The 13655-nt window shown below is 51.2% G+C and overlaps 1 protein-coding gene across 2 annotated transcripts in view; it reads right to left on the minus strand.

The window, feature by feature from the left end:
- Positions 1-2203: 2203 nt before the first annotated feature.
- Positions 2204-13655, minus strand: part of ARMC9 (armadillo repeat containing 9) — a 542713-nt gene continuing 531261 nt past the window's right edge. For both annotated transcript variants that reach the window (XM_085635734.1, XM_085635735.1), the window contains exon 25: positions 2204-2970. In XM_085635734.1, the coding sequence (XP_085491860.1) occupies positions 2948-2970 (23 nt within the window). In that variant the 3' untranslated portion in view covers positions 2204-2947. The remainder of the gene's footprint in view (positions 2971-13655) is intronic.

Below are 13655 nucleotides of genomic sequence, written 5' to 3' on the forward strand. Positions count from 1 at the left end.
GTTGATGGCAACCAGTTATGTTTTAGGGGTAAAGACATTTTTCCTGCGACTCTGTTGGGGAAGCTGCCTACTCACCCTATCATAACTGGGCACTCTAACCCCTTCAAAACCCAGAGTCTGAGATGGAATTGTAACCCCCGTCTCTGTGTGTTGCCCGAGGAAAATGTAACAACAAGTAAGACAGCTGTAAATATGTGGGAACCGTCTGTCCTGCATGTCCTTGCTCTACTCATCTCACTCGAGTTATTGTGTATCGAATGGATCAAGGAAAGCCCTGCGTTTACCAACTGGTTTGTGGAAAATCCAACATGCCAGCTTGTCGGGTGCGCAAAGTTACTTGGTATAAAAAAAGAGACTTCTTGATAATATCCAAGACAAAGGGATATACTCTCTGCCCTTCCACCGATAATGTTCAGTTAATCTCTGACTGGATAAGACATGTCTGGAGTGAATGCACATCTCCTGAAAGCATGTCGGGATGTCTCCCATGACTATGGTTTTGAAGAATTGGATTCCTTCTCGCCTTTTGAGGGGACAGTAAGCACGAAAAAAGCAGAGGATTGTGGGTGCCCTTGACCCCCCATTTATGGTCCCCTGGAAGGCCTGCCAGTGCCTTTTTTCCGGCAAGTGTCATTGCCTTCAGTGCCTTAGCATTTACTTACCTCAACGACCTGATTTGCCTCAATGCTAAAATGTTGCACAAGTTGGCATTAGAAAAACAAAAAAGGGATGGTGGCATGCTTGACCTCAGCCCCTGTCTAGAAGTCGGCCTGTGTTGATTATATGTGCATCAAAATGTAAGAACTCTGCTGGTGCACAGGAATGGGAGAAAACCTCACAGAGGTGCTAGTGAGTGTGCTGTGAAAGACATAGGCCATAGAGAACTGCATGAATACAAAACCGCTGCACACCCATGAACTACTGGAAAAAGCTCTGAGGATTTGGCGATTCCTACAGTATGAGCGGGATCTAAGCTGAGGTGGAAAGTAAAATTTGCAATCTGAAAAAAAACAAGGAAAAAAAAGAACTTCATTTTAGATCACCGGTACTCTCCTGTCTGTCACTGCCGGACTGTAAAAAAAAAAAAAAAAATGATCCCCTCACCATGGGATGGAGGTCGCTAGTTTTTTTTATTTTTCAAAAAGAAACTCCCACTTTGGGAGTTTCTTTTTGAAAAATAAAAAACTTTGGTAAAGTTTGACAGGCAGCTGTCATGTTTGACAGAGCCACCCGTCAAACATTTCCTACATTGACGGGAGCCGACATAACTGCAGGTCCTGGCAATGTGTACAGAGGCCGGCAGACATCTCTAAATTTGGTAGGTGGATTAAAGGCAGAGTTGTGGGCATAAAATCCTCCACCACTTGTCTGCCTTTACTCCCTCTAATCAGGCTCTCTGTCTAGAGTGGCACAGTGGGTGAAAAGCAATGGTTTGGAATGCTACTGCGAGCGATTAAGAGTGGTTAGACTCTTTGCAAGCATTGGTCCGATCCCCTTTTGGGTTTTTGATTGCCAGTAGTACGCCTGGAAACTAGAGTCTGCTTTCCAAGCCTACTACTGCCAATGTTTGTGAATTCCAAAAAGTAGTACATTTGCATCCATTCAAGGAGTACTACTTAGGGTGTGACTTACTGCTTTTGTAGTAAATCTGCCACTATATATATATTTAAGTTCCTGATCCAAAACATGAAGAGGTTAAAACCTCTCGGTGAAATCAGGATGACAAGAAAAAAAGACATAGAAGACCAGACTCATGGCTCTCAGACCAGACTATCAAGCCAAGAATACCATGGTTTGGGGTGTGCCACACCACAAACACCAACCCCCAGAAGCCACCCCCTGCAAGTCAGGTTGGAGACCCCCAATTTATTAAGTCAAATATGGATATAGTTAAGCGGTTTCTTCCATAAAATTGGATCCCCTTCAATGCAATTCATTTGAGAAAATAAATTCTCCCAATTCACCCAATTTATTTTTCCAAATCTCTCTCTTTCCTGTTTTTAAATGCTGTCATGTATCCAACAGTAAGGGGGAAGGGGGATGTGGTATGGGAGCATGAACGTAACTACAGCAGCAACCACCTGATAGGCAATGACACTGTATTCCCATGTCTGCCACAGGTAAGTTTCATTTTGCACACAGACACTTGTACGCAACCTGAGTGAAAGCTGGCAATGATCCTAATATATTGACTTCCACTCCATTTTTGTCATCCAAATGCCTTTTATTTCCACACTACACAGGGTGATATGTGTTCACGCTTTACATAAATATGAAACTCTTTAATGATATGCAGCAATGTGTAAAGATTATAAAAATAAATTATGATAAATAGTTTGTCTGTACACTAGATCACTACAGAGCTGTGGACACCTCCTCGCTTCTGTGCTTCGAGGTGTATGGACCATCGATGTTCTCAATGGTTCCTGAGAGTCGGAGGAGCCCGGCTGTGTGTGTGGAAGATTAAAGTGGCTGGTTGCATCAAGGATGAAAGAGGCTTGCCCCTGATGCTCTGACCAGTTCTTATGAGATTGGGGTGCTTAGATTAGAGTATGAGGGATTGAAAATGCTGACCGCTGGTTCTCTGAATGGTTCTTCGAAGGATGGGCGGCCTAGGTGGGAGGTTGATGAAATGAAGAAGTTGGTCAGTGATTCTCTTAAAGGCTCTTTTGACGCTGAGTGGCCCAGATGTCTCGATGATAGATTGAAGAGGTTGTCCATGATTCTCTCAAAGTTTCTTATGAGGATGAGTGTCTTGGCTGAACCTGTAGAAGACTTAAGAAGTCTGCCCCTCTTTCTCTGAAAAATATTTGCAGTGTTGAGCGCTTGCTTGCCGGATCCCGCTGTGTCTGCCTAACACATTGTTGCTGTGCGGCTCCAATCATCGGAACTTGGCTTGGTCCTGAGGTGACGTTTGGCGGCTCCTCCCAGAGGACAGTTGCTGTCCTCACTTCCTATAAGACTGGCTGCCTGCAGAGGAAAAGGAGAAGAGGCGCTATCAGTTACAGTGGACAGAGGAATTTGTTTTTATCTAAATTTGAGGACAGTCGATCCTCTGTGTTTCTTTGAACGACTTTAGAAGAGAGTAGATTTAGGAATAGAGAGCTCGATATACCAAGTCAAAGCGAACGTTGGGGACAACAAAAGAGCGTACAAGGGTGTGCGCGCACACACACAAGCACAAACCCAGTTTATAAATATACCAGCCATAGAGAGGAGGAGAAGATAGGGAGCAATATAAAGAAGGTAAAACATAGAACCTAGGAGCGCAACAAGAGGAAAATATGAAGAAATAGAACGTGACGCGCCATATGAAAGAATATATAAAAATATGGAAAAGCTAACTCGAGGACAGCAAAAACAAATAGATGACACAGCAGGACAGGATCAATGATATAGTCAACAGAAAAACAGAAGCATAAAAGGAAGTATAATGATTTATTTAAAATGTTTAGTGCTGGCTACCCCAGGGACATGAATCATTATAATGAAATTAAATGAGATAGAATATATGACAACACATACACTTTCGTACAACCTAGGAAAGGCAATCAAAAGTAGTTTAAAAGTACAAACAAGTGGCACAAAACGCAGAGCAAGAAGCACTGGAGGACTTGAACACAATTCCTGCTGACCTGCAAAGCATTAGCCTCTCACTCATGAAAACCTCCCTCCTTCTCAGCTGACCCCATGTGGACACCCAGACGTGCTCCATTTACTGGAATGTGCCAGAACTGATGGTAAAAACAAGCATTTGCAATGCAATCGGTCTCGCATTAGTGAATGTTAGAGCTATTGGCGTTGTAAATGACAATGTATTCTAGTTATGTTTTTTGTTTGTAGTGAAGTGTTTATTTGCAAAATGGGAGATAGAGCTATTGGCATTGTAAATGTAAATATGTTTTACTTATGTGGAGTGGATGTATGTAGTTACCATACTGATAATGTGAGCATTTAAGAAGCAGAGGTGTAGTTTAGGATGGCTGGGTTGGTGGAATGGTAGATGTTTGTATGAATTATTGAACAGATGGATACCTGTATGAGTACATGGATAGATGTCTGGCCGATTAGATTAATGAAACGACGGTAGGTGATGCATGGGAAGGATAGTTACAGATGGTTGGTATAGAAACAGACTTTATTCTTCTAAAAAACGTTTTCAGTCTACCAGACATTTTTTCTATAAAGAATCAATCTTTTCTCAATTTAGAATGGCGAACAACCAGAATATCATTATTTAGATATCCAACTTGATCCAACCAAACCAACATTTATTTCAAGTTAGACGTTGTAATGAACTATTATACCATTAATAATAAGGTGAGCAGTGAGAGAGTTTTAGGGACCACCCAAGTGAAAAACCAGAACCAAAAAAGGAAGCAAAGTGACCAGTTAAATGGACATAAACAATAAAAATTGTTTCTTTGGAGAGACAGTTAATGTTTTTCCACGAGCGACAAAGGTTGAATACAGAATGTGCTGAATGCACATGGCTGTGTTTTGTCCGTCTGTTTCTCTTGATGGCGTTTCGACACTATTAAGAAGACTAGGGTCTCACCAGGACTGAGGGTAAACCGGGGGGACTGATAAAGATTAAAGATTGTAAGTAAACAGACATAAAGGATATGCTGCAGACAATTTAAAACAAGCATTTGCAATGCAATAGGTCTCGCATTTACGCGAGTTTGAGCTATTGGCATTGTAAATGACAATGCTTTTTATTTATATTTTGGTTTTTAAAACATAGATAAAAGGCCTCTTCTTCATTGTGGGAGTGGAAATAACAACAAAAAAACTGCATACTAGCTGAAAAAGTGCAGCAGGAAGGCCAATTACCTCCCAATTAGATCCTTAGCGGCAGAATGTTCACCTGCTTGGGCCTAACGAAAGCAGCCTGAACTATTATTAAAATATATAATTAAGCGCGGCCGCTACAGTTAAAGTGGTCACGCTATAATTTAAATGAATACATTACGTAAGCGGCCAGCATTATTAATTAAATAAATAAGTGTGGCTGCTATAGTTTAAGCGGATGTGCTATAACTTAAATAAATACATTAGAAAAACCAGAGGGCCTGCTGAGATGTCGTGGGTGGAATAGGGAGGATCATTAAAGAAAATAGTACTCACCGACTTATGAAGGAGACCGTGTAACGCCACAAGTAAAAGGTCCAGTCGTTATGAGAGGTAACAAATGCAGACAAGGCGGTACCAAGGAGGGACTAACAAGCCTATTTACGAATCAGAAGCCAGCATTTCCGAAGGACAATGCTACAAGCTAATAACTAATATGGGAGGAGAGTGGGCGGGGCTTCCAGTGCATACTCTAATACAGCATGCCTCGTAGAGCGAGCAGCGCATGCGCGCTGCCACTAGGCTCGACCTAAAAAAGAAGTAAACATTATGAAAATGTCCCAGACAGACACCAGCCGTAGCGCATAATACAAAATTAGCTCGCCAGAGCACACACTGACCATCTGAACACATGAAACAAAGCAATCAGTTTAAAGCTTGAAAGGCAGGTGGGAATGGCTCTTGGTGCCCATTTTCACCTGCCTTTCAAGCTCTAAACTGATAGTTCATCCAGTGCAACTTAAAGGTCTCGGCCCTGCAACAGAGACAGGAATGAATACAGCCCCTGACTCTGGGCAGTCTATGGATACAGACATTAGATGTACAATGCTATTAACCTCAAGACTGGGGAACCGGTTTCGACTCACAGCAGGGAGGATCAACATCCTGTGATTCTGGACAAATCAATGAAGCTCCCCATGCCTAACAAAATGAATGTGTAATGTAACCGATGCCTTCGGGTCGAGTTTGCGCTAAATAAAACTCCAAATAACCCCGCCCCCAAATAAAACCAAATGAACGTTTCGGCGCTGTCTGCCAGTCTGTCCCTTCTTTGTCACTCTAACTTTAGCAGATGTTTAAATGATCTTGAGCTTAGAATGAGAGACAAGCTACAGCAGCGCATAGTGAATGTAATTTAGCGCTCTGAAGTGGCCTCTGAGATGCATAGCGCTATGCAAAGATAACTAAAATGCACATTACATAGCAACCTACATTATGTAATGTAACTCCAATTGCTGAGCGCCAAATACTGGCTAATGCCCAGCCTGTATTGCATTAGAAAAATGTTTGGTTAAGGTGTCTCTTTATGGAAAGTCATTATTTAAACTTTGGTTCGTTTATCAAAGTCTTACCACTGCTTGTTTCAATCTGAACAGATGCGCACGATGATTATACGTAGTAGATATGTTTTTGAGATAATGGAAACTGAAAAGAGTACAAATTAAATAGCGAGCGCTGGGAATAAGTTCTTGTTTAAGAATTGTTGTGCAGCTAATTGCCACTCTACCGTGTTGTTACCCGTGGGTCTTTCCCAAATTAATTATAGAAAAGGAATCATGCTTGGTGATACAGTCAAGCACGCTCCATGTTTTCAGTCGCTCAACTGTGATGAAATTTGTGGCAAGAGGTAGCACAGTAAAGCAAGATTTATTTATTTTTTGGTTCACTGATATTCTTACCGAGGCATCAATAAAATCTATGCTTTTCTGTAGCTCTCATATTATCGGGGAACTATTGTACAATAAAGTCAACCGTGTGAAGACTGAAGACAAGCCGAATAGGTTATTCCATTTACAATGAGTGCAATAAAATAAAAAAAGAAATGCATCAATGTTGGACTTGGCCCTTTTCCCAGAAATTTTTCGCTTTTCTGTGGAACCAAATGTGGAAATGTAAAGATTGAATGTGTGCAGACTGCGTTTCCCCATTTTAAAAATGTAATTTAAGATGGATGCCAAAGCTGTGTGGTTGCGCCGTTTGACTGAGCTGGGTTGTCAGTCTAGGCATTATTTCCCAGCAGCCCCAGCTTTTGGAGGGAAGCCTGGCACCCAGGGTGCTCTACCCCTCCCCCTAGGCCAGTTAGAGCCAGTTTCCCCAGACGCTTCTAGAAGCTTCTGGCACTGTCTGGAAGGTGAGGTGAGGGGCGTCTAAAGGGCGGAGCTGGGCTGCCATGCAGTCAGTCAGAGGGTGGACCTGGGAGAGAGGGGACCTGCTGCCAGGGGTTACCGCCACCTGGGCCTGTGTGCTGGGCCCTGAGCCTACCTACCCCCCCCCTACTGTCCACAGGGCGAGGGAAAGATATAGTTGGGGCAACGCAAACCTGGAGAAGCCCTCGCAGGAGATTTAGGCGGTAGGATCAGTCAGGGACCTATGCCTCTGAAGGTGACAGGGTTTAGGCACTGCCCTTTAAGTGAGTGAGGGATCCTGAACTACCCACTGATCTGGCCCGGCGAGAGGAGAATCCAGGGACGACAGGCAGAGACTGAGTAGTCCGCCTGCAGCCACCAACGCAACTTCCCCCCCCTCAAGAAACCCTCAATCAAGGGGCAGGGACCAGGAAACGCTATCTACAAGCTCCCTGGAAGGAGAGCGCTATTCCCCAGCTCCCTGGAAGGAGAGCGCTAAATCTGGGGAGCGCTACACTGAAACGGATGGTGCTCGGCTGGTGAGTGTGGTAACCCAGCTGCCTGATGCCCCTGGAGCTGAGGAGGCTGCCTAGCGCCTGGGAAGCGCCCGTGCTACGGCCCCAGTAGCGCTGTTTGGAGGGAAGGACTGGTTCGCGTGGAAGCGCCGCGTGGGGGCCACCCCGGAACGCCTACAAAGCCAGCGGGAGGCCACCCCGTGACTCGGGCACATTTGAACGTATGTAAAGCGGAGCGGGAGCCCACCCCGCGTGTGTGCCGCCTGTGAATGCTGTGTACAGCGGGTGCCTACCCCGCGTAATGGCGGCGCGTTACCTGCTGTGTACCTAAGCGGGTGCCCACCCCGCACTTTGCCGCCGCCGAAATCACCGCCGCGGCCCAGGGAGAGCCGCCGCGGCTTCAGTGAAGGCCGTGCTAGGCCTGAGGCACGCGAGCAGGTGTTGCCCGGCAACCAGGGCGCCGGCCGTGTCAGTGGCCGCGCCCCCGGGAAGCCGCGACAGGATTGGCTGACGGGCTCAGGCCCGAGAAGAAGAACGAGGAGCCGGCGAGAAGAGGAGCTGCGGCCCGGGGGTCTCTCCATGCACTGAGGAGAGCCCCCGGTGCAGCCGAAGTCGTCGTGAGCCTCGCGGGCTCCGTGTTGCCGCCCCGGGTCCCAGGAGGGGGCCCGGGTGAAGCGGGAGGAAGCGCGGATGTGGTCGGGGCTCTCCTGCGCTGAAGAGAGCCCCGTGGGGTTAGCAGAGAGGCGGAAGGTCAGGGGGGCCCGAGGCGCATTGTCGGCGCCTGCCCCCACCGCCCGTGTGAAGGCCAAGAGGTCCGGAAAGAGCGGGGGACAGTCGAGGCACGCCTCGGTGCCTGCCCCCGCCAGGAGAGTGCCGGTGAGTGCTGCCCGGGTGAAGCCGGCGCGAGGTGTCGTCTAGCAACCTCGATTGCAGGGAGGAGGCGAAACGCGCACACCGGAAGCCCTCGAGCGTCCAGGAGGAGGGCAGAAGAGGCCGAGAGCCACACCGGAGCAGGCCGAAGAGTCCTGGTGAGTGGGGCCACTGAGGAGTGGGGGGAGTGTCGGGGCACGTTGCCGGTGCTCGCCCCCAGGGTCCGTTATCTTCCGTGGGGCCTTGGTCCGCGCTTGCCTTGGTGGGGAGGGGCTAAGTCGGGGCACATAGTCGGTGCCCGCCCCGGTGAATGCCCGGAGGGCCCCGTGGGGCCCATACTTACTGTAGGGACACCCCCTGCCTTCCAGGTCCTGGCAGGGACCTCCACCTCGCCAGAACTGGCTGGACTCGGTACAGCTGCCCCGACTGGCAGTGGGCAGCTGCCACGTGTGCCTAATCGGCCCGGGGAACTCTTCAGTAAGCCGGTGAGGGGGAAGATAATGCCGAGGGATAGGGGGTGAATTCGGGGTACATTGCCGGTGCCCGCCCCCAGTGTCCCTTCCTCATCACAACCTGGGATGCCCTGACCTACTGGACTGCCGGGGACTATAATTAAATGCATTTCTGGCCTAATGTTATGCTATGTGCAGCGCCAGATTTACAGGCCATGTTTGAAGCGCTATTGATTGGCAAGAAGCAGCGCTATGTTCATATGTCCTGGTTTTAAGGCGCTATTGAATTGATATGGGCAGCGCTAGGGTAAATGCCTGATTTAAAATGCGATTCAATTGCCCCATGCAGCGCTATGCTTAGTTGCCATGCCCTGCGCGCTAAGGCCTTGTTTTAACGCGCTATCGCCGTGAAAGGTGCAGCGCTATCTTTGAATGTCCTGTGCTTAAGTGCTATGTTAATGGTTATGTCTAAATGCCAGGTTAATGTATTGATGCTCTGCCTAACCTAATTTCCTGCCTCAGGGGATGCCCGGGACGGTCATGTTTATTGTGATGCTGTGAGGTTTCCTTTACAGGTGTTCCGGCCGAATGTCTCATGTCATGCCCTGATGTATTTTATTGCAGGATCAATGTGGATGGATGGGAGCTTTATTTCTCACGTACAATTATTTTATCTGTAAATCGCAATGATTCCGGCAGGGGCCCGATTGGCCCTGCCCTGTACATAATTCCCCCCTGTAAATTGGAACCGAGCGCCAGTTGGCGCAGTGTAGAGATTACCTGACACCTAGTGGTTTTGACAATACAAAAGTTATTTCTACCGAAACTGGTGTAGTGTCTCTTTTTGTAGTGTGCCTTGTGTGTCGCATGTGTGTACTGCGTGGATGCTTTGCACATTTCCTCTGGAGTTTGGCCCGCCCGCTCTGCACCACGCTACCCGATTCCAACATTGGTGTTCAGCGGTGGGATAGGACTTGTGTTTGCGCAGTACCGCAGCGACCACGGGTTGCACTGCAAACTGAGTGTGTAATGTAATCTCAGGTTTTGGGGAATTATTGTTTTTTCCATAATTGTGATTTCCTCCTGGAAGTGTTTTTAAATTGTGTCCCCTTGTTGCACTGTGGGTGGTGTGTCCTGGGTGTACCTTGCCAGGATGGGGTTGACCTACAACGAAGGTGATCTTGGGGAGTACACGGAGCAGGAAGTGATTTATTTCTGCAGGGAGAGAGGGATACCCCCAGTAGGCAACACACGCAGGAAGCTATTTCTCTATGAGGCCCTCAAGAGGGGGGAACCCTTAGAGATTGGTGGGGACCTGTCAGATTACCCCTCCGCATATTTAAAGGGTGGATTTAGTGGAGACCCGGAGGAGGACCTCCAGTGTAGGGAGGACTCCGAGAGTGAGGGGGCCCAGTCCATAACCCAGGAGGGAGGTGACACTGACGAGGAGGAGGAAGATGACCGGGGGGAGACGCCAGTAGCGAGTGAGGACACCAGAGTTAGGGAGTCCCGCGCTGGGTCCAGACCCGGGGGCACTGCCCCGTCCCTTTCCCTGTCCCCAGAAGAGTGGATAGATAGGAGGGAAGGAAGGGAGCATCAGTTGGCGCTGGAAAAGCTCAAGGTGGAGCTAGCGCGGCTGAGTGTGCAGGAGAAGAGGCTAGAGACGGAGAAGGTCCTAGCGCAGGAGAGGATGGCGGAGGCAGAGAGGGCCTTTGCCAGGGAGAGACCAGCTCGGGAGGGTAGGTTGTCCCCTGAGAGTGGTTTTTGTGGTCTGGATTCACCAGTAAGGGTGGGATCCAGTGGTGGCAGCGAGAGTGGATCCAATGTAGGGTGTCCCACTCCCAGAGCCCAGGAGACGGTGCCTGATTCCCAGGAAGAGGGGGACAGGTTGGAGTTCAGGGGCAGGGGAAAACTGTCCCACCAGTCCTGGGGGGAGTTTGTGGAGGTGTGTGGGACTGCATTGGAGGATTGGGTGGTGAAGAGTGCAGTGAATGAGTGGGAAGGGCTGTGCCAGGTACTCATCCGGGAGCACATGCTCAGAAATTGTTCCCCCAGGTTGCGTCACCACCTAGTACAGTGTGGGTTCTCCGACCCAAGGGAGCTTGCACAGGAGGCAGACCTCTGGGTGAGGGCCAGGGTGTCTGAGGAGGCATTGGGGAGTGACCCTGAAGAGGGTGGTGCAGGGATCTTCCAACCCATCGAGGTGGGAGAGGTGGCGAATAGCCCAGCTAGGTCCCCGGGAAAAGAGAGGGTTGTAGGGCCTCACGACCTATCCATAGGAAGGAGTGAGACGGGGAGGTGTCCCGAGGTGCCCCAACCGCAGTCTCAGGGCCTGGAGAGTTCCGTAAGGGAGCCCCAGGTTGGGAGCCTAGGCTGTCCTGATGTGCCGCCCGGTGAGGGGGAGCCCCTAGTGTTAGGAGGACCCGGGGCATCTGTAATTAGAGCTCCTGAGGTTCTGGGGTTGGCCCAGTTGCAGGGTTTAGATCCTGGGCTGGGATGCCAGGTTCAGGGGTTGCCTGACCTGGCGGGTGGGGCATCTGTTACCAGTGTCCCCCCAGAATTGACTTCCAGGGGTACTTCTCCAGGTGGGAGGGTGCGGAACTCTGGAAGGGGGTGCAGAGGGAGGAAGGTCTCACCTCGGGCACCGGCTCAGCCACAGGGCTTAGATCCTGGGTTGGGAGGCCAGGGATGGGTACTGCCTGACCTGGCGGGTGGGACATCTGTTAGCAGTGTCCCCCCAGAATTGTCTTCCAGGGGTGCTACCCCCGTTGGGAGGGTGCGGAACTCTGGGAGGGGGTGCAGGGGGAGGGAGGTCTCACCCCCGGCACCGGTGCAGCCTAAGGGTTTAGACCCTAGGCTGGGGAACCAGTTGAAGGGTCAAGGCCCTGGACTGGGGAGAGAGTGGTGGTCTGAGGGTGCCTCGCATGGGAGTAGGGTGAGGAACCCCAGAAGGAGAGGTAGGGGGAGGAGAGCCTCGCCCCTGAGGGCTGGTCAGCCTGAGGGTGCGGACCCCAGGTGGGAGGACCAGTGGCAGTTCGGAACTGAAAGGAGGAGGAGGAGAGTGGTCAACGGGTACTACGGGCCTGGGGTTACTGCCCCCCACTCTGTGAGACCGCAAGGGCCAGAGACATCTGGGTGGCCTAGGGGCCAGTCCTGGCCACAACCAGCTAGGGGACCCCCGGGTGGTGGCTCAGTCGGTCGAGGAAGGTTTGAGAGAGGGAACCTTCGGGTTCCAGAGTGGAGGAGAACCTGCGGGTGCTCCTGCAGTTGCGGGCCTGCGTCCACCTTTTCTCGCCCTAAGCAGGGAAGCCCATCAAGGCATTGATCGGTCTACCCTGGCTTTTGGCTGGAAGGGGGTTGTGTTGGACTTGGCCCTTTTCCCAGAAATTTTTCGCTTTTCTGTGGAACCAAATGTGGAAATGTAAAGATTGAATGTGTGCAGACTGCGTTTCCCCATTTTAAAAATGTAATTTAAGATGGATGCCAAAGCTGTGTGGTTGCGCCGTTTGACTGAGCTGGGTTGTCAGTCTAGGCATTATTTCCCAGCAGCCCCAGCTTTTGGAGGGAAGCCTGGCACCCAGGGTGCTCTACCCCTCCCCCTAGGCCAGTTAGAGCCAGTTTCCCCAGACGCTTCTAGAAGCTTCTGGCACTGTCTGGAAGGTGAGGTGAGGGGCGTCTAAAGGGCGGAGCTGGGCTGCCATGCAGTCAGTCAGAGGGTGGACCTGGGAGAGAGGGGACCTGCTGCCAGGGGTTACCGCCACCTGGGCCTGTGTGCTGGGCCCTGAGCCTACCTACCCCCCCCCTACTGTCCACAGGGCGAGGGAAAGATATAGTTGGGGCAACGCAAACCTGGAGAAGCCCTCGCAGGAGATTTAGGCGGTAGGATCAGTCAGGGACCTATGCCTCTGAAGGTGACAGGGTTTAGGCACTGCCCTTTAAGTGAGTGAGGGATCCTGAACTACCCACTGATCTGGCCCGGCGAGAGGAGAATCCAGGGACGACAGGCAGAGACTGAGTAGTCCGCCTGCAGCCACCAACGCAACTTCCCCCCCCTCAAGAAACCCTCAATCAAGGGGCAGGGACCAGGAAACGCTATCTACAAGCTCCCTGGAAGGAGAGCGCTATTCCCCAGCTCCCTGGAAGGAGAGCGCTAAATCTGGGGAGCGCTACACTGAAACGGATGGTGCTCGGCTGGTGAGTGTGGTAACCCAGCTGCCTGATGCCCCTGGAGCTGAGGAGGCTGCCTAGCGCCTGGGAAGCGCCCGTGCTACGGCCCCAGTAGCGCTGTTTGGAGGGAAGGACTGGTTCGCGTGGAAGCGCCGCGTGGGGGCCACCCCGGAACGCCTACAAAGCCAGCGGGAGGCCACCCCGTGACTCGGGCACATTTGAACGTATGTAAAGCGGAGCGGGAGCCCACCCCGCGTGTGTGCCGCCTGTGAATGCTGTGTACAGCGGGTGCCTACCCCGCGTAATGGCGGCGCGTTACCTGCTGTGTACCTAAGCGGGTGCCCACCCCGCACTTTGCCGCCGCCGAAATCACCGCCGCGGCCCAGGGAGAGCCGCCGCGGCTTCAGTGAAGGCCGTGCTAGGCCTGAGGCACGCGAGCAGGTGTTGCCCGGCAACCAGGGCGCCGGCCGTGTCAGTGGCCGCGCCCCCGGGAAGCCGCGACAGGATTGGCTGACGGGCTCAGGCCCGAGAAGAAGAACGAGGAGCCGGCGAGAAGAGGAGCTGCGGCCCGGGGGTCTCTCCATGCACTGAGGAGAGCCCCCGGTGCAGCCGAAGTCGTCGTGAGCCTCGCGGGCTCCGTGTTGCCGCCCCGGGTCCCAGGAGGGGGCCCG

The sequence above is a fragment of the Triturus cristatus genome, chromosome 11 (genome assembly GCF_964204655.1).
Source record: "Triturus cristatus chromosome 11, aTriCri1.1, whole genome shotgun sequence".
NCBI lineage: Eukaryota > Metazoa > Chordata > Amphibia > Caudata > Salamandridae > Triturus > Triturus cristatus.